General features: G+C 32.8%; 1 protein-coding gene across 1 annotated transcript in view; it reads left to right on the top strand.

The window, feature by feature from the left end:
• LOC139494655 (uncharacterized) overlaps positions 1-21,676 on the top strand; it is a 63,173-nt gene that overhangs the window by 20,099 nt on the left and 21,398 nt on the right. The window contains exons 12-14 of the mRNA XM_071282816.1: positions 8,139-9,341; positions 16,120-16,138; positions 16,696-16,926. Coding sequence (XP_071138917.1) covers positions 8,139-9,341; positions 16,120-16,138; positions 16,696-16,926 — 1,453 coding nt within the window. The remainder of the gene's footprint in view (positions 1-8,138; positions 9,342-16,119; positions 16,139-16,695; positions 16,927-21,676) is intronic.

The raw sequence follows: 21,676 nt of genomic DNA, 5'->3' as shown, positions 1-21,676 counted from the left end.
ATCAGTGAAATGCATTTGTAACTGGAAAATCATAAGTGATAGAGGCCTATAGTCATTTGATTTGAGGTCCTTGGTCCATAAAAATGAAAATGAGGCCAAGGTCAAAGGTCAAGGTCATGTTCAAAATTTAGATTTACGACATTTCGTAACATGTTAATTTGAGTTGAAAGGGCACGTAGACATTTAATCGGAGTATACAACGCTTCTATGTCTGATATAAGTCGTGTGGTAATATAACTCATAAACAGTTTATGGTAGAAGCCTAGATCTTTTGATTTGAGACCCTTGTTTTATGACCTGTAAAGTTTCAAAGTTTGATGTGACGTTCTAGATTTTGACCTTTTTTAAAAACTTTTAATTTATGCATAATAAAGGTAGGGGACTTTGTGTTATGTTGTAAGTCATGTTACCTTGAAGAAATCAATCGAACATGACCTTTTGTAAACCGGAAGTAGCCATTTTTTGTACTTATTAAAACTTAAAGTACATAGAACTATATATTTTTGGAATCAGTGTCAGGTAAACTATCAAATGAGATCAAAATTGACATTTGTCAAACCGGAAGTAGCAACTTATCTCCCTTATTTCAAACACAAATTTGTAGAAACCGTATAAGTTTAAATTCAACGTACAATAAGCTATCATTTTGCGCTAGACATTACATTTTTAACCGATTGTTATTATTTTTCACATCAAAATATATTGCATCTGGTGGAAAGACATATAATTTAATTATACTATTTTTCTTTCTTTACCTAAAAACACGTTCCTTGTTACCATATTTATCGCATATCATAAGAATTGCAAACCATAACCTTAAATAAACAACTGACTCAATATATATGTTTCGGTATTTTTCTTCAAATTTGTGGTTTGCTCTGACACATGGAACCACAAAAATTGGTATACCACGAATAAATGTATGCACAGTACTACATGTCTGTATATGATCGTTGTGCATTGTCTGTTTTTCGAGTAATGAGTTTGAACGTTTCTTTCGTACCTATCGCCTCTCTTACAGATAAAATAGAAAGAAGCAAAAATGAAAAATTATACAACTAGGACATGTAGGACATGTAGGACATGGCTATATACTATGAACTATTTTCAAAGACTTTGTAATGGATTTCTTTTATTTGTTTTAGTAGCTGTCAGGTAATTCTGAGTTAAAAAAAATCATAGACTTGTTGTAACTCAATCCCGTCATTTATTTACGGATTGTGATATGATGTAATAGATTCCACACCCATTTGTACTGATTTTGAGCCACCAAATGGGAACCGTTAGTAAAGATAAATTTGCTTACATTTCCGGAGAACCTTAGACCACCTCAAGTTTTTGGTAATGTTCGTGTTGATCAAATTATAGCTTTTCTATGTAGTGTTTGTGGATTTGTTCGTCTTTTAAGTGTATTGTATGGTTTTTAAGAGCCAGTCTGCCATAAAACCATGCAAAATCTCAAATTTCGTCCAAATTGGTAGTTATAACTGGGCAACATTATATATATTTCCAAAATCTTTGGGTATTTAGGAGTTAAGATAAAAAATTTTTTTTTGTAAATTCACACTATTTTTCATTGAACAGCCTAATTTGCATATTTGTGAATTATTAAAAAAAAAATGCAAAAAATATCACCATATTTAGGTACTTTTTAAAGGTCTGGATAACTGATATATCTCTTAAATATAGCATTATCTTGTTATATTTGGCAAAGAACATTATAAAAAAAAAAGAAAAAATGCATTTTGACATTTTTTTACCTTTTGACAGGTTGCCAGAGAGGTTCGTGCAACATGTGTATTAGATAACTTGCATGTAGTACATGTACTCAGTAGGTGTTTTCTCTCAAGATCATATTTATTATTTTTAACTTTTAGGATTTTTTGAAAGGTGCATATCAGTTCTAAGACAAGTAAAAAAATTTAGCCTGGCAAATATTGGGAAATTGGTAAACAAATGCTCCCAAATATCTAAAAAATGCACTAATTGTAATAGTTTTTGCCCCTTAATATTTTAACTAAAACTGATCAAAGTAGACTTATATTCCGGACAATAACTTTAGTTTAAGTGTATAGATCTTTATGATTTTTTTTCAGAAGGTTCAATACCACAAAAGGAAGGTTTGGATCGATTTTGGGGATGATGGTCCCAACCGTTTAGGAATTAAGGGCCCAAAAGGGGCCCAAAAGAAGCATTTTATAGTTTAAGGATAATAACTTGTGTATAAGTTTATTCAATTGCTCTGATATTGTATCACAATGTTTAAAACCACACGTAGAAGGTTTGAATTCATTTAAATGGGTCATGGGTTCAAAGTTAGGAATTAAGGGCCAAAAAGGGGCCAAAAATCAAGCATTTTTCTAGTTTCAAGACAATAACTTGTGTGTAATTGTATGGATCTCTCTCCAATTGTACCACAATGCTCCATATAACAAAGGGGAGGCTGGGATTTAGTTTTGGATTAATTGTCCAAAATATGTAGGAATAAGGGGCCAAAAAAGGGCCAAAAAAAGAATGTTTCTAGTTTCCAAACAATAACTTGAGTTTAAGTATATGAATCTCTCTGTAATTGTACTCCAAGGTTCTATACATAAAAGGAAAGGATGGGATTGTGTTTAAGGGTTATTCCTTAAAGGGGGTTACAATAAATGGGGGGGGGGATTTGTAAACAATTTTTGAAGGGATTTCTTTTTTTTTCAAATTTTTTCAAATTTCAAATTTTGAAAATTTTCAAGAAGAAATCTTCAATTGCACAGTATTGTGCAATAGATTTGTTGATCTTTGACCACATTTATTTTGTAACAAAGACCTTTATTTTGTAAAAAATGCAATCACGATCCAAATTCAGACAGCATCAAGCTTGAACAATGTGACAAACTTTAATTTGCCCCAACTGTTCAGGGTCCAACCACTGCGGTTGTATAAAGCTGCGCCCTGCGGAGCACCTGATTTTCACATACTTTCAATTGATGACAGTCTTTTAAAAAGTTTGTTATATATGTAAAAAATGTGGCCATTATTTTCATCTACGAAAAAAGTTTATATGTGCATATATAATGTGCCATATAAAAGTTTTTGATTTATATCTCAGATTAAATCAAGATAACAGAAAGACATTTGAGGTGACCCTACTTCTTCAAAAATCGAAAGCTTTATCGATTTATCTTGAATGTTCCCTCTCCAAAGAACATCTCTTTCCTGTTTGTTGATACTTTGAGATTTTGATTTTAAGGCCCCTAACGGCTAACGTCTAAGTGGACTTAGGTTTGCACTGCGTTTGTCTGTCTATCTGTCATTTCGGCAAATCAAGACTTTTTGTGCTTATAGATTTTGGTTTGATATTTGGTTCACTGATTTATCATGACAAGTTACAGGTCAAATTCATTATTCACGCTTTAAGCTTTTCTCTTTGTTCAGTTGAAGCCCTTTCTCTAGAATTAAATTTTTGATGAAATACTTAATCATTAGAAGATTTCTGTTCAAACGGAAATAACTCATTTTTTTAAAGACAAAATGACATTTTGAATGTTTTTCCTTTTCTTTGGTATTTAGTGATTCAGTTTTGTTCCAGTCTGATATTTGTGTACAGAGTTGTTGTCTTTGGACATAGGAAATTCACTTAGATAGTCAGAATTCAACAAGTTTTTTTTTGTTTTGCTTGAAGATTTTGTCTCGAAATTTTTATGTAGTTTACACCATGACAAATTATAAATCAAGTTAAAATTTTGTTCCATTACAATGAATTTGTAACGGGTTGGGGACTATGTATTGCCATGTATTACTCACAGAATGCTTGTTTTTATCCCAAAAAATTCTGATGCTGCAAAATTGTTTAATATTTAGTTAAAAAAGATATTGATGACTTTATTATGTTAAACTTTTATTTTTTTTTGCTAATACCTTCAACATGTTCATTCATGACTAAACACTTGTATTTAGACCATTTTGCACGTTTTTCTTTACGGTAGACCACCATAATATTACATGTATATAAACAGTAAAATCTTACCATTTTAATGACAATATAAAAAAGAAGATGTGTCCACAAGAGACCAAAATGACACAGACATTAACAACTAAAGGTCACCGTACGGCCTTAAACATTGAGCAAAGCCCATACCGCATAGTCAGCTATAAAAGGCCCCGATAAGACAATGTAAAACAATTCAAATGAGAAAACTAAAGGCTTATGAACGAATTATAAAAATCAGTTGAAAAAGGCTTAACTCATCAGATGGAAAAAAATACAAGTGGACGTGGCCGGGTAATTGTATGTCTGCTCAACAGTTTAACCATTTATCTGTGTATATTTGTTTTTATACAACCGCAAAAAATGAAAAATTTTGGTCGTATATTGGTATGACGTTGTCATCGTCGTCGTCATCCAAAGATATTTGGTTTTCGCACTATAACTAACTTTAGTATAAGAAAATAGAAATCTATGAAATTTAAACACAAGGTTTATGACCATAAAAGAAAGGTCGGGATTGATTTTGGTAGTTTTGGTAGTTTTGGTCCCAACAGTTTAGGAATTAGGGGCCAAAAAGGGTCCAAAATTAAACTGTTTGATTTCATCAAAAAATGAATTATTAGGGTTCTTTGATATGCCAATTCTAACAGTGAATTTAGATTGTTAATTTTTGGTCCTGTTTTCAAATTGGTTTACATTAAGGTCCAAAGGGTCCAAAATTAAACTTATCTTGATTTTAACAAAAATTTAATTCTTGGGGTTCTTTGATATGCTGAATCTAAAAATGTACTAAGACTTTTTATTATGGGCCCGGTTTCAAGTTGGTCCAAATCGGGGTCCAAAATTAAACATTGTTTGATTTCAACAAAATTGAATAAATGGGGTTCTTCAATATGCTGAATCTAACCATGTATGTAGATTTTTAATATTTGGGCCCGGTTATCAAATTGGTCCACATTGAAGTCTAATGGGTTCTAAAATTGAACATTATTTGATTGCATCAAAAATTGAATTCTTGGGGTTCTATGATATGCTGAATCTAACCATGTATTTAGATTTTGGATATTGGACCATAATAGGTAAATGTCAAATTAAATTTTTTTAAGTTTTTAAGTTTAAGTTCTTAGACCACACTCATTCTGTTGTGTCAACTATTTAATCACAATCCAAATCCAGAGCTATATCAAGCTTAAATGTTGTGTCCATACTTTGCCCCAACCGTTCAGGGTTCGACCTCTGTGGTCGTATAAAGCTGCACCCTGCGGAGTATCTGGTTATTGCATGTGGTTATGAAATAAATTTTAAATTTTTTTGCAATTTGAAATATTTGTGTTTGTCTCAGCTGGTAGTAATAGGCCATCTGTATTTTACATGTCTCATATTCCCAAGCCTCAAATTGCTAGAGATTACATTCTAGGAGGAAACTTAACATTACTGTTATGTCCACTGTTCTCCCAGAATTGACATAGGGATAACTAACTGGTTCATGTCAGCGTCACAAAATTTCAGTTCCAGTTTTATCAGGAACTACTAGGAGTAGTCTCTTTATATTTGACATAAAGCTTTATCACAATATACAAAATATAGCACTTTTCTAGGTAAGAGGCACAATTCTATGAAATTCAAAAAACTATTAAATCTTCCTCTTTTCTGGAAATAGATAACATGGATGTACAAGGCTGCGCAGTTGGTACAATTTTGACTACATTTTCATACTAATTTAGAAAAGAAAATACCCCGATTTCATCTGAAGGAGACGTGCTTAGAATTTTTAGTACTTTTATGATAGTATTTTTGTCTAAATTGCAAGGGGTTGCATTCATGTTGAGTCTCTATCTCTTATATGTTAAACAGTTTTATGAATCATTATCAAATACAACATGTTTTAAAAATTTAGGACTGAACTCAATTTTGGCCACTTTGAATTTAGACAAAAAAGCGTCTAAAAACTAGACTATTATTAAATGCTAAAATTGTGAAGAACTCATGATGATATTACCTGATGAGTGTGCATAGTATTGTAAATAAAACAGCCCATTTTAAGTTACTAAAGTAATTTACTTTTGAATAAGTTAAGATTTTAAACATATGGTAAAAATGCTCAGTTTAGGGGCAAAAAATACAAAAAAGCGGTTTTCCCGGGTTTACTCCTTTAGTATATTTTATAATTTAAACTAAGTTAAACTTGGTTTATTCAATTAATATAACCAGTAAACATTAGTTCAGTCATTTTTTTCTTATATTTTGACTATTACATACTTTTAAAAAGTTTCTAATGAAACAGATAAAAAAATCAAAAAATCGGCAAAATGGCCATCACGCCTATCTTTAATTATTATTTTCTCGTAAGAAGGTATCATTTGCCGAGCACCATTTTCTTGCATTTTGTAGATAAATATATAAGCTTCATAAAATATTACATTTTATTGAAAATAAAACATGATCTTACAAGATTCAAGCCTTTAAAAATATACAAATTTTGCTGAATCGGCACTTTTTCAAAACCATGCAATTTCAACCTGTTAGTAGGGGTATTGAGAAATCTCACAACTTTTTGAATTATCATAATTTCCTTTCATTTTAAGTTGTTAGTTAAGATATTTGTTATCATTACGCTGTATTTTTTCTATAAAACAAAAAAAAATCAGGTCAAAATACCCAAAAATAGGCTTGAAATGGCCATTTGTCAGTACAGAAATAGACAATTATCGAATGTTCGGCATACACAAATAATGGCTGAATATTTTTTCAAAATATTTTGCACAAATAGTTATTACATATAAGGTATCTTAAATACAAAATATCAGTCTGATTGGAATATTTTGGATTTGGACCATTTTGCATGGTTTTATCACAGACTGGCTCTTAAACATGACGTTTTCAGTTTATGTCGGCTTATAAGGTTTCATAACGAGTGAAGACTGGATATTATAGGATTAAACACATTTTTTTATGTGTAAACCGGGGCGATTAACTCACAAACTGAATAAAAGTCCGAAGGACTTTCATGTTGAGTTTGTGAGTGAGAGCCCTGGTTTACACATCAATAACCTCTAGAAAAAATGTGTTTAATCCTTATAATTCTTCAGCCAAACATTTGTGATATCTAATAAACATTGTTTTTTATGATGGCTACTATATATATTACCATCAAAAGCACAATGGCAAGTCGTAACTAAGGAGTACTCCACCATCTTGACTTTCTAAAAACCATAAATGTCGGATAAATACAACGGAATCTTAAATAAAATAGCACCTACCTCAAAAACTTCATTTTAATTAAATGTTATTCAAATTTGAAGCGTACACGTAACGAAATAATCTTTCCCTTGAAAATTTCTATTCGAGATGACGTCGTGTTTTGCCATGACGTAAATTCGCCAAATCCTTCATGAAATTTCGCGGAATTTTATTAGATTTTATTTTTATACATTTTCGAAGCTTAGTGAATTAAATTTATTTCTTTTTTTTTTGTTATATATTCACTAGAATAGTCAAAACTGTTATGCAATTGTTTTTAAATCTCAAATTGCTGAAAATTCTGGGATCAATGCAAACTTGTGTATCGCGCATGAATAGATTAAAAAAGTAGTTTCGGAAACATGGTTTATCGAAGTGTAAACTTAGAGAAAAATTCTAATTGACAAATCCAATTCAAGTATTTATAGATATGCAAATCATGTAAGAATTATCACTTGATATCAACTCAAGTTCTTAAATTTCGATATAATAAGGAATAAAAACGAGTCTAACTTTAACATCAGACATGTTAAAACTTTTTGTACTCTTCAGAATTTCCTAAAATTTGACAATCAGAAGATTTTCAGTGTTTTATTTATTATTGAAGAATTCGCATATGTCCGTTGCCATGGAAGAAACGTATATCGTCTTCACCTTTGAAATTCGCTGATGAGCTAAAGAAAAGCCGATGGAAATGTCAGATCCAATTAAAGCATTATTTCGTGAGATACTGTAATAATCTATTCATGCAAGAAATATATAATAGGACACCACCATAATAGAATTTCTTTTTCATTGTTGTTTGTCTTATCGTTATTTCAAGAGACAGCAATAATGGTGTTTGCATTTAATAGACTTATGATTTTCGTCCATTTTGTATTTTTTTTTCAAATAGATATTACTATATTGAAATGTTATTACATTATAGGAAAACCTGAACAAAAGAAAACGAGAGCTTGAGAAGCAGCTATTTACAGTAAATGGAAAGCAGACGAAATATCAACATTTTCGAAAATGCTTTTATTTATCAAATAAACAAAAATCTGCAGAAGAATTTGGGAATTTAAGAGAAACAATATCAGAAATTGCAAAGAATAGTGAGAATTGGGGTGAATCTGTTCCTTTAAAATGGATCCTTTTAGAACAGTTGATTGAAACTAATAGGAAAAAAGGAAAGAACTTTATCAAGTTTAATGACATGGTCAAATTAGCAAAACATCAGCAAATTAAAATATCGGATACCGATGAATTGAAATTGTTTCTCCGTATTCAAGGGAAAATAGGTAACATTATTTATTTTGAAGATATATCAAATCTTATCATTTTAGAACCGCAGTGGTTGGTGAATGCTTTCCGTTGTTTAGTTTCAGATAAACTCGATATCAATTCTCTGAACGACAAACGTAAACCAATCTGCTCGCACTGGACAGAGTTACAAACAACCGGCAAAATCAGCAACTTCTTGATTACAACTCTTTTCGAATTAAAAGGTGGAGATCAAGCACTAGAACAAAAGGACGATTTGATCAAAGTCATGAAGAAGTTTGACATATTAGTAGAAATTGAGGGAACAGATACCTATATTATGCCGAGTAAGATGCCGTCCTCTGATTTCAAATCTGTTTGCAAAACTATTGGTGTATGCACAGAATTCTGTGAAAGAACATCATGGTTTTGTCTAAAATTTGAATTTCTTCCTCCGGTCTTCTTCAATCATTTGTCTGCATGGTTAATAAAACAATACCGACCGTTCAAATTGACAGATGGAAGTAGCTCGTTAGCCTTATACAAAGAAATTTGTGTTTTTGATTTTGATAATAGTGGTTGTGATAAACTTTTGATGACAATGTCGACTGATACTATAGCTCTTCAAGTTGTCTCGTTTGACACAAAAAAGAAAGACCTTTCTGACTTGTGTAGTAATGTTCGCAACAATTTTGAAAATAAAATTGAAGACATAAAACAAAGATATAGTGTTGAAGTATTGTATGAACAAAGATTTAAATGCAGCGATGGTAATAATGAAAGCAATGCAATATGTTTGGAGGATTTGAAGGCACAAGACTCTGTTTACTGTCTTTATCACAAGTACGCACACGAATCCAAAATGATATATTTACCTTGGACAAAGGTAAGTTTTTTGAGATTATAGTTAACTTTGCGTTTAATTTTCAATTCGCTCTTTTTTTTCATCCATTTAGATAATTCCACAAGTATTTTTTTGTACGAAAACAAGAACTGTCTGTTGTTTAGTATGTTTTTAACAGTTATCTGTATAAAAAATTAAAGCACAAAATAAAAAAGTAGAATTTAAGTTTTAATAAAATTGAGAATAGAAATGGGGAATGTGTCAACGAGACAATAATCCGACAATAGAGAAGACAACAGCAAAAGGTCACAACAGGTCTTCAATGCAGCGAGAAATTACCGCACCTGGAGGCGTCCTTCAGCTGGCCCCTAAACAAATATGTATACTAGTTCAGTGATAATGAACGCCATACTAAACTCCAAATTGTACACAAGTAACTAAAAATACATCTTAATAGTATCCAGATAATAAGTTTTATCAGATTGGTGCTCATGAAAACAACTCCAGCGATACATAATTTTAGTTATAAAAATATAACCCCTCTCAAATATTTTCATCCGCTACTAGGTAAAATTTGGATCAGATTACATTGACAAAATATCAACTCCCTCAGGCCAAGTTTACATGAGATGGATTTCGCTATTCTTTATCGGTCCCTTTTGGAAAGATACTTTCCAAAAACGCATTACACGATCCTTAAGAGTTATTTACATTTTGCCCGGAAGACGTATAAAAATAACTAGAACAAATGTGGATGCCAGCGTAAAGATTGCTGGAAGTATAGTTATGAATGAGATATCTTTGTTAAGTTTTTTCATTTTTACCTCAAAATGATAATTTGAAATACCTACGATGCAATGATATCAAAACATTTCATTTCCGTACGCTTCACGCTTCACCATACTAATAAGAAGATCGACTATAGCTCTCATTTAACAGAGGTATTTAGCAAAACACAGGGAATTCAGACTGATTGTCAATATATTCACTTGGACCACAATTATTATGTCAAAATGCACGCAAAATATTTTACAATGCAACAGTCACAATACACGAGGAATACAGTAAAACAAGAACATTAACTAATATCGCAATTGTTTGTTTAAGAAATAATTCACGGGGGCTTGAATATATCGTTATTTTACCACGGGTTGGCCCTTCATGAAAAATTATCTACCCGGAACGATAGCGAAGGGTATAATATCGGCATAAAGGGACAACTCGTGGTAAAATCACGATATATTCATGCCCCCATGAATTATTTAGATCCTAATAGGACAAATAAGGCAATTGTTTTGGATTGAAGTGCTCTAGGTGATGGCATGTTTTGCCGTTATCGCAAATAAACGCACTTTTAGATTGATGTAAAATAACGGGGCAAACTGAATCAATGATGATTCATAAACTATTTACAATAACATATTTAGATAAAAGAGGGACGGAAGATACCAAAGGGATAGTCAAACTCATAAATCTAAAACAAACCTCACAACGCCATGGCTAAAATGAGAAAGACAAACAGAAAAACAATAGTACACATGACACAACATAGAAAACTAAAGAATAAACAACACGAACCCCTCCAAAAACTAGGGGTGATCTCAGGTGCTCCGGAAGGGTAAGCAGATCCTGCTCCACATGTAGATAAGTTTGGATGAATCTAAATGATTATTGTACGTATATGTCTGATATGTTACAAAAAATGGCTAATATAAAATATTTTAGCATCATTTGTTTACATATCCTTGTTGTGATGATTTTCGGTTTCACAAGCGTGTATTTTCCCGTAAAATGCTTATATTCTGACGTCATTGTTCTATGACGTCGGGTAGCTCATTCTTAAAAAAAAAACATATGACGTGGGAGTACAATCGGACAAGTCCTAACAATATATTCATATTTTACAACGGGTGTGTACTCAAAGCGTTTGAAGGACGTCATGTAAGAATAAACAATTGAAAAGTCTTTCCCTTAAAAATCTGATATTTGTAAAGCACTCGTTACGACCTTTTCTTTGACATGCAACAGTCATACTTTCTTAAACTTTTTTCCTTATCGCACTTTATATAACCCTGTCCTCCTAAATTTTCGAAATCGGAAGTTTGATTGACATGTATCGAACGTAGACTTAATGACCTGCATTTAATATGCCACAACATCATCTTCTTGTAAGCTTGAGTTTTGCATTCAGTAATCCATTCCAACTGATTTTTAGGGGACACGAATTCTATATTTTAAATGGACACATTATGTTCTTTCATTAGAAAAACAATTTATATTTTACACTCAAATACCCGATCCAACCCATTTTTGGGGATGTAAATTTCCTCATGACCTTGACATTGACATCAAATTGAAGATATACAAATATTGATCGATGTTTGCAGTTTATAGCAGGTTGATATATGTTACCATTTCAAAGATATACACAAACACTATTCTTCAAATAATTATCTTGTCGTAACTTTTGAACGGACAGTTTTGGGTCTGATGTATAAGATGTAGAGCTCTTCGAGATGAACAATCTAAACGCTTTGTTTGCAGCTACCTCTAAATGTTTTCTAACTATTCAAGCTGAAAATGTAAGCATTAAATTGTTGTGGTACTCTACGATCTTTCACCTTAAGTACAGATGAAAGGTCGCATGAACATTATACATGGTGAAGGTCCAATTTCGCTACGACTTCCAGTTGTCGAAATATAATTTTGTCCAATTGTGTATAATATTTCAAGGGAAACAACTCTGATAAGGAATAATAACAAAATAATTGTTAATTCTTATTTAGATTGCCAACTGTTCCTGTACATGCTGACATTTCAAGATCGATTATATCTGTTAAATAAAAAAAATTGCAAATGTAATACGTTTTCCAAAGTGATATAACTTCTAAACGGGATACTAAAATCTAAGGCAGCCTCAACTAGTGATTATGCGTCATGATGTGCTCGACATATTGTCCAAAAAGGTCATGATATCTTTATAAACAATAATCGGGACAATGCCGAAAAATAAATAAAAGGGAGATAACTTGTATAGGGGATAATATCAGATTATTACATGGCATTTTTCATACTACATGTATTATCAGCCCTATGTTCACTATCAGTCCCAAGAGCCGCATGGGTCGAGGGTGATATTGACCATGGGCTGATAATTCATGCGATATGAAAAATTACATGTTATGATCTTTTAATCAAATTCTTTAACAATGGAGAAAAATAACAGATTAATGTATAATTGATCCTCTTATGTGGTTCTCAAAAAGAAGTTCAAAGATTGAAAAGTTCACGGACATCGCACCCAACATGTAGTATATTCGATTTTTGTCTAGAATAATCATCAACAGAGAAGAATCAGCAGTTATATAAATCTTAATATGGACGATAAAAAATAATTCAACAATATACATAATGAACACTGTTTGAAGAAGTCAACATTTTTAAAGTTACTTTCTAAATTATGTATGAAACTTTTAAAAATGCATTTATTTTATCACTTGATTGTTTTTTGTGTTTGTTTTTCTTCATTTTGCAAATATTTGTTTTGTAACCTACCTTGTAATGTTTTTCGCTGCAAATGTACCATTGATGTGTATTTTCCCGAATATGTCAAAAACCACCGGAATGCCATACGATAACGTTACGGACAGGAATGTGATAAAAGTTAAAACATTTGATAAACTTTTCATATCAGCCCGCTATGCACCAATTCGGAAAGAATGGAGTTACGTAAATTTAATGCTATTATCATCCACCGTTTTCTACATTTGAAAATGCCTGTACCTAGTCAGGAATATGACAGTTCTTGTCCATTCGTTTTTGATGCGTTTTGTTATTTGATTTTGTCATGTGATTATGGACTTTCCGAATTGATTTTCCTCTAAGTTCAGTATTTTTGTGATTTTACTTTTTATCATACGGTAAAAATCATATGTTATGTAGTCTGAGTATATGATAATACACAAACTCATCTGGTTATACTTCACGAATAGGTTTATCGATGGTCACAATATGACCATTATAAATTCAACAGAAACGCATTACACGATCCTAAAGATTTATTTACAGAAACTGTGGAGGGCCACACCAAAAAAATATTGAAAAAAACACGAGTATCTCAATTGTTTGTGAAACAGTTGACAACTATTTCCCTTAAAAGTCTGATACATGTAATGTACTTTTTGCTGCCATTTATTTGGTATGCGACACACATACTTTATTATGTGCAATATATCTTAAACGACAACATATACCTCAATTCGCGGGATCGGTGAAGTGTAAGATAATCTACATATGAAGTACAAAACTGTCTAAATCAAATTGGGCGATTCCATAGCTCATTAACGACTCAACGAATAATTAAATGTATGCCATAGTTTAGAACCGGAAGTCATAAAGACATCCTTATGACTACATGACTAAGGTCAAGGTTGAAGTATCCTTGGAAGGTTGAGGTGAAATTTCCCCATTTAATAAGCTGTGTGTATACAGCTATCCCTTATCGTTAATTTATATTTGTGATGATATTTCAAAAGACAGTCGGTATTCCAACGGGTACTACACTTACAATGACATATGCAGGAAAATTTGTTTTGAACCCTCTCCAAAACAAACAGAAGCCTTTTGCATTTTGTTTTATGTATATTCAATATCAATTAACGATATTCTGTCACCCAATTACTAAAATTTTCATAAAGCGCTTACATCATATATATCTGAGTAAATTAGACATTAAGGATACCGTCGACGCTTGAAGGTCTGCTCCATATCTTGATCTTTTCGTATAAAAAGTTTAATCACAAAAATCCTAAACTCCGAGGAAAATTCGGCGAAATCAAAAACTCAAACACGTCAAACGAATGGAGAAAAACTGTAATATTCCTGACCTGGTAAAGGCATTTTCTTCTGTAGAATATGGTGGATTAAACCCTGTTTTATAGCTAGCTAAACCTTTCACTTCTATGACAATCGCATCAAATTCCATTATATTGAGACGTCAAAATAGAATCTTTGACAAACGTGATAATTTTACGTTCCATTAATGTGCACTAAAATACCATCTGTCTTATCAGAAAACGTTGATTACTTTACGCTCGTTCATTTTTACACAATAAGGACGAAATTAAAAGGAGTGTTCGTTTTCTGAATCTTAATCTTTCATCAATTTCTTAAAAAAGCCAGGAAGAACAACAATCGAAATGGACAAAATATTAGTTTTCTGGTCACCATCGTAAATAGGTAGACCGATACGATATATCTGTATCCCAACTCACAAGCGACATGGTTGCCTCCGAGTTTTCCACGAATTCAAACTACAACACCTGTTAACAATGAGGTTGTTATATTTAATATTGCGCGTGGAACGTGTGCTGGATTCTAGTTGATAATTTAGTTGATAAGGGTTGTTAGTTTTCCTACCGTAGATCGATAGATCACATCGGGCACTTAAGGACTAACAGTACTGTAGTTGAAGAGTTGCCACCGTCAATTGTAGATTTGACGGTCGCAAATGCAGTTTTACTGGCGACGCGTAGCGGAGACAGTAAAACTGAGATTTGCGACCGTCAAATCAAAATTGACGGTGGCAACTCTTTAACTACAGTACTGTTATTCCGATTCTAATGCATTACAAAAAGAAATAATACGATAAAACTTTTAAAAGGTCTAAATTTGACAAATTAAAAAAATTCGCGAAACTTAATGAATGATTTTTGCACAAAGACGTCATGGCTAAACGTGACGTCATACAAATGAAAACTTACAAACTGGAGGTTATGACGTTACTTGTACGCTTCAAATTCGAATAAAATTACATTAAAACGGCGAATTCGAGGTAGGTGTTGTTTTATTTTCGATTATATAGTAGTAATCGAACATTTATTGATTCATCAATTCAAAATGGCGGGTCCCTCCTTAGTTACGCCTGGTCAACTGTGGATTTGAAGGCAACTTTTAGCGAATGAAAAAAATTGTTACATCCAAATTGCATTAGAATAAAGCTTCCTCCACTTATAAAACTGACTGCCACGAAATAACACTATATATTAATCAATCGCATTCGATATGTGTATGCGGGATAAGGTATCAGAATAGTCGTCTGTTTGTCGATTCTCCTCTTCCCGACAGGAACATGTTTACTGAGTGATGACTCGAACTACAAGTGATGTATACATAGCAGAAGACTTTAACACTGTCCTAATATTTCCTTAGTTTTTGCGTGTTACTATGATCTGTATTTTATTGATCAATTATATGAAATTTGAATATGGGTACTGTTTCTTTAATCATACCCTCTATTTTGTCCTATATAAGTGATTTACTTTAAATATATTAATGCATTTAAATATTGTTTTATCAAATAACCAAATAGTTGATGATGCTAGTGTCGCGAAATCTGCGTCATAGAGTGTTTAACCTAAGATCACCCCGGGTTTTGCGGGGGTTTGTATTGACCAGTCGTTAGTTTTCTAGTGACTGTTTGTGGAATTATTTGTATTTTAGTCGATGTTTGTTGCCATGTCATTGTAAATTTCTCTTCAACTTCAAGTTTTAATAGTCCCTTTGTTAATTTCCACCCTTATCCGTTAAGACGTCAGCATTGATGTGCTGATATGGCATATCAGAGATAAGGCAATACTTTTTAAAACTAATGATATCTTCAATTTATATTGTATATTATCAACAGTGTCAGCTTCCTGTTTTCATTATCTTAATTATTTATTTATATATTGTACAGTGCATGGCAATTGCACTATGTGTAGTAACGCTTGAGTTTTATTGGTGATTCTTGCTTTATGTTATCAATTTTTTTTTCATTCAGCATGAGGGGAAAATGAACGGTGAGTAAAAATTAAACGTTAACATTGAGGAGAACGAGCTAAATTCAAATGAATAATATCAGCGTCTGACACATTTACTATTTCGTACTCCTTCAAGGGCATATATATTAATCTGCTTCCTTCAGCGGATATTGCAAATTTAACATTGTTCTAAACTGCCAATTATGAGATACGGAAACTAATATCATTCATTGGAAAGTAAAAGATAATGCTAGCACCCTAACATTTCATTTGTTAAACCAATTTTTATCAGGTGAAAACATGTGTTCAAACTTCGATACCAATGTTGAGGATAACCAGCATTTTTTAATTAATACAATGATCTTAGACAGAAAGTAACTGATTCCATTCACGCATTATTTGACAATAAGGTTGAAAAAGATATTAACCTTGTACTATTTGGAAATTGATTATTTTCGTATGATATGCATATCCCATATTACAATTCTGCCTTCGGAATTAATGAAGAATGGTTTTCTATCTTTGTTTACTGTTTGATATGATTTCGGATGGTTTACAGTACTCACGGTATAACCAATCAAATGACACATTTGCAGACGCACAACCAAACGGAGATGGGATCTTTGATCTGCTATGTAATGTTGAAAACTTGAAAAAAGAAGAACTTTTACCAAAGATGCAAGAGATAGCTGCAGCGTTACAGGCAATGGAGGATAATGATCGAGGAAAAGGATTTAAACTTGTGAAAAGTATAACGAAGACCTTAAAAAGACATTCTAGTATATCAGTTGAAATAGGACATGTTCTTCATCAGCAGCAGTTTGCAGGTAAATAGAGTTTTTAGAGGGTTACGGCATAGAATTGGGCATTATTTTATGACCATGAATTTGTAGGTATTTAGAACCTGCTGGAGTTTTATGAAAGCATGATATATGCATGATTTTAAGAGAATGAATTGGTAGGTAGATGAGTAAATACTTGAGTTATAAAAGTATCAGGCATATTATATAACATTATTTAGAGACAATGTACTGTGATAGATGAGTTACGTCTAGAGTTATGAATGTGCCAGGCAAAAAATAGGGCATGATTTAAGGAGAATGAATTTGAAGGTAGATTAGTAAATCTGGAGTTGTAAAATACCAGGTATAGTATAGGACAAGATTTAAGGACCATGTATTGGTTGGAAGATGAGTAACTTCTGGATATATACTTGTAGGTAGATAATTAGCTTCTAGAATGGTAAATGTGCCAGGCAAAGAATATGGCATGATTTAAGGAGAATGAAATTGTAGGTAGATGAGTAATTGCTGGAGATTTAAAAGTGTCAGGCATGCAATAAGGGATGAATTGAGGATCATGAATTTGTAAGCAAATGAGTAACTTCTAAAATGAGGACGTCATTTTTAACAAACTATCGGCATTACCATGGGAACCAAGTGCCCTTCTTCTTGCCGTCTTGTTCCTGTATTATTATGAGGCTGACTTCATACAGAAACTTCTTGAGAAGAAAGTTAAGAAGTTAGCAATATCCTTTAAAATATGATTTGGTAAAATAGAACTGTTTACTGATGAGTCTTATGTAGACGAAACGCGCGTCTGGCGTACTAAATTATAATCCTGGTACCTTTGATAACTATTTAAACATTATTTAAGTATCACCTGAGTTTAATCAATAAATATTGACTCGATAAGTTTTTATCTGCACATGCAGCTACTGTACCCGTTATCAGCAAAACAGATGTTTTTATCCTCATTGTTTTCATCACTTTAAATAACCAAGTTTTTAAAGTAATGTGATTGACACCTTTAACCCCGCCACATTATTTATGTATGTGCCTGTCCCAAGTCAGGAGCTTGTAATTCAGTGGTTGTCGTTTGTTTAAGTGTTACATATTTGTTTTTCGTTCATTTTTTTACATAAATAAGGCCGTTAGTTTTCTCACTTGAATTGTTTTACTTGTCTTATCGGGGCCTTTTATAGCTGACTATATGCGGTATGGGCTTTGCTCATTGTTGAAGGCCGTACGGTGACCTATAATTGTTAATGTTTGTGTCATTATGGTCTTTTGTGGATATTTGTCTCATTGGCAATCATACCACATCTTCTTTTTATACTGTAATGGGTCCTTGACAACTCATCAGTAAGATTGCAGATTATCAGCATAAGAGAAGCAGGGATGTCGCTGTAACAACTGCACGTATTGTTGGTCATCACCATTCCACTATAAGTCGTTTTGAGAATAAAAATCCGGCAATAAACGCTGTTAAAGACCTTCCGAGATAGTGAAGAGCCCCTATACCATTTGGTAGGGAAAATCAAGCATAATGAAGGTTGGTCAGAAGGAAACCCATTGCATACAAGACAATCCTAAAAAGAGAGGGGTGGCCATACAGGAACCTTTTAACAAGAACTGTTCGAGATCGACTCAGCGCTACTGGTTTTCGTGCGATAAGACCATTTCGGAGACCTTTGCTCATGAACAGACACCCAGTTTTCCGTATCCAATGTAGTGCAGAGCTCGCCAAAGTTGGAAATTAGCATCATGGAGGAAGATGCAATGTTCAAATGGACAACGATTCATCTTCCTTGTCCCGATCTTAGCCCGGATTTGAACCATATCGAGCATATTTGGGACACTATTGGGCGGAAAGTGCGCGAAAGGACACCCCAGTTCAAACACATCATGAAATAAACAATGCCCTTCATTAGAAATGGTTGCTACTACCTAAGCAACAAATTAGTCGATTTATGGCAGGAATCAGAAGATGTTTAGATGCTGTTATCCGTTTGAATGGAGGATGCGCACAAAATACTAATTCTTTGGCGTGTAACAATCAACCATGATGTCAACAGTCATCTGAAGATTAATTTTGAAATGTCTGACATTGTAAAATTAAACTACAGTAAAAGTTGTAAAATACATTTTTTTGTACAAAATACACTTCATTTCGTTATTAAAATTGTGGTTATATAAATCATTTTTTTTCAAACATTTTTTGTTCGTTTCAATGCCAATGTTATCATAAACTATGTTTCAGTAATATTATACACATATTTTATTATATTTCATCCAAAAAAAGAGGCTGATTTTTCAAGTTTTAAAAAATCAAGGTGTTGCAATACTTTTTCCATGTGTATATATAGATGATGTTCTCTTACTAAATAATTCAAAATTTGGTCCTTATGTTGCACGTATCTATCCCTTCGGCCTAGCGATAAAGAATACATCACCTAAATTTAAGTATGCCTCATATCTTGACTCACATTTCGAAATTGACAATGCGAGTCGTTTGACAACGAAACTCTACGACAAAAGAGATGAGTTCTGCTTCCCAATTGTGAACTTTCGATTGTTCTGTAGCAACATCCCAGCAGCACCTGCATACAGAGTATATATCTCCAAATTGGTACGATATCCCGGGTTTGTATTTCCTAACAATATTTTCTTGTTAGAGGGTTGCTGCTCACAAGGTAGCTATTAAACCATGAGTTCCAAATGGTAAAAAATGAAATCATCCCTTCGTCAATTGTACAACGCCATCATGAGTTTGGTCGTTATGGAATATCCGTTTCACAGATGATATCGGATACGTTCCTTATGTCGTTACTTCAAACCCTTTCCGTTTTCATGAATGTGACCTACTGAATTAGGTAGAATCTACAGTTAGGTGTGTAGTTTCTCATTTTGGCCTTGTGGATTTTTCAAATATTAGAGCTAGTGTGCAATACAATTCATTTTTGAATAGCTGAAGATTAAAGCAGCCTTCGAAGTTGTTTTTTTATGAACATCAAGAGTATGTTATGTATGTAATATATATATAGGCGAGTGAAATTCAGACCTTAAAAACATTTTTAATGCACCTATCTAACACACAGCTATATTATATATAAATCGAAAGGAAAACATTTGTAGATTCCATTTTTCATGGTCGTAAAAGTGAAATATAGTGCAATTTTTTTTAAATTGGGGTCAAAGGTAATTCCTTAAAAAATTGAAAGAATAACACTTTTGTAGTTTTATTGACTTATTTGAAGCAGCTGGTAATATAGTAGTCTGTTGTTATTTATGTATTATTGTCATTTTGTTTATTTTCTTTGGTTACATCTTCTGACATCAGACTCGGACTTCTCTTGAACTGAATTTTAATGTGCGTATTGTTATGCGTTTACTTTTCTACATTGGTTAGAGGTATAGGGGGAGGGTTGAGATCTCACAAACATGTTTAACCCCGCCGCATTTTTGCGCCTGTCCCAAGTCAGGAGCCTCTGGCCTTTGTTAGTCTTGTATTATTTTAATTTTAGTTTCTTGTGTACAATTTGGAAATTAGTATGGCGTTTATTATCACTGAACTAGTATATATTTGTTTAGGGGCCAGCTGAAGGACGCCTCCGGGTGCGGGAATTTCTCGCTACATTGAAGACCTGTTGGTGACCTTCTGCTGTTGTTTTTTTATTTGGTCGGGTTGTTGTCTCTTTGACACATTCCCCATTTCCATTCTCAATTTTATTAATTCAAATTTTACTTTACACGATACTATGATAACGTTTTTCTGATTCTTTGTTGCATATCGTTCATGTTTTGGCGATGATTGACGTCATTTTTACGTTTTCACTCTGCTATATGTAAAACGGTACTTTCTACAAAAAACGACGTATTATAACAAATAGATGACCTTAAATGTGTTAATATTTTCTATAATTGATGGTGTACCATGCAAAAAAAAATATGATGAAATATTTGTAAGTTGGACAAGTAAAAGGGCGAGAAAACAACGCAATAAAGAGAGTAAAAAGTAGACGTCTTTGTCACATCAAAAATGAAAACAGTCTCCTGTATGTTAACAGCATACGAACCGTCTCAAGATCGGAAATCACTATCTCACATGTTTAATACAACCACAGGCAAAGTTAAAAGAGAATAAATGCATCACGTATTAAGTCTGTCCGTCCGTCAGTCCCCACTTGTTATTGTATATACAGATATACAGTTCATCGAAAAACCAATAATTTCAAATATAAAATGCATTGCTTTGGACTATAGAACTGATGTTAAACACACTAAGTTCAGAGATTTATTATGGGATGGCACGTGGTTCTTCATAAATTAAATCAGTTAATTTTGACATTGAAATTGACATTTGAGCCGTCAAGTTTTCAAATATTGTTTGTTTCGTGTTTGTCTAGTTTGTGTCCGGTCCATATTTTGAACCGTTGAATCTGGGTTTTCCAAACTAAGTATGAATATATATCATATAATAGGGATTGGTCATAAATTAAAATCAGGTCACTGTGATAAGGATCCAATCATATTGGAATCTTGCTCGCGACATATATAGCTGCTGAACTAAGGTTTACTAAACTTCAGATACAGTCGATTCCCCCCCCCCCCAAAAAAAAAATAAGACAAGATTAATCGTAAGTAAACTGATTCAATTCATGACTTACGACCAGCTTTAGTTGTAAGATGCAAAATAATAATGCGGTGATTTACAAACTAAAGTTAGGTCCCACGGTGACCTTTCTTCTGACATTAGGGATTATATAATTTACAAACACTTCAATTTCTTAAAGTA

Source organism: Mytilus edulis, chromosome 11 (genome assembly GCF_963676685.1).
Source record: "Mytilus edulis chromosome 11, xbMytEdul2.2, whole genome shotgun sequence".
Taxonomy (NCBI): domain Eukaryota; kingdom Metazoa; phylum Mollusca; class Bivalvia; order Mytilida; family Mytilidae; genus Mytilus; species Mytilus edulis.
Note: the sequence above shows the minus strand (reverse complement) of the source record. Positions and strands in the feature narration are given on the sequence as shown.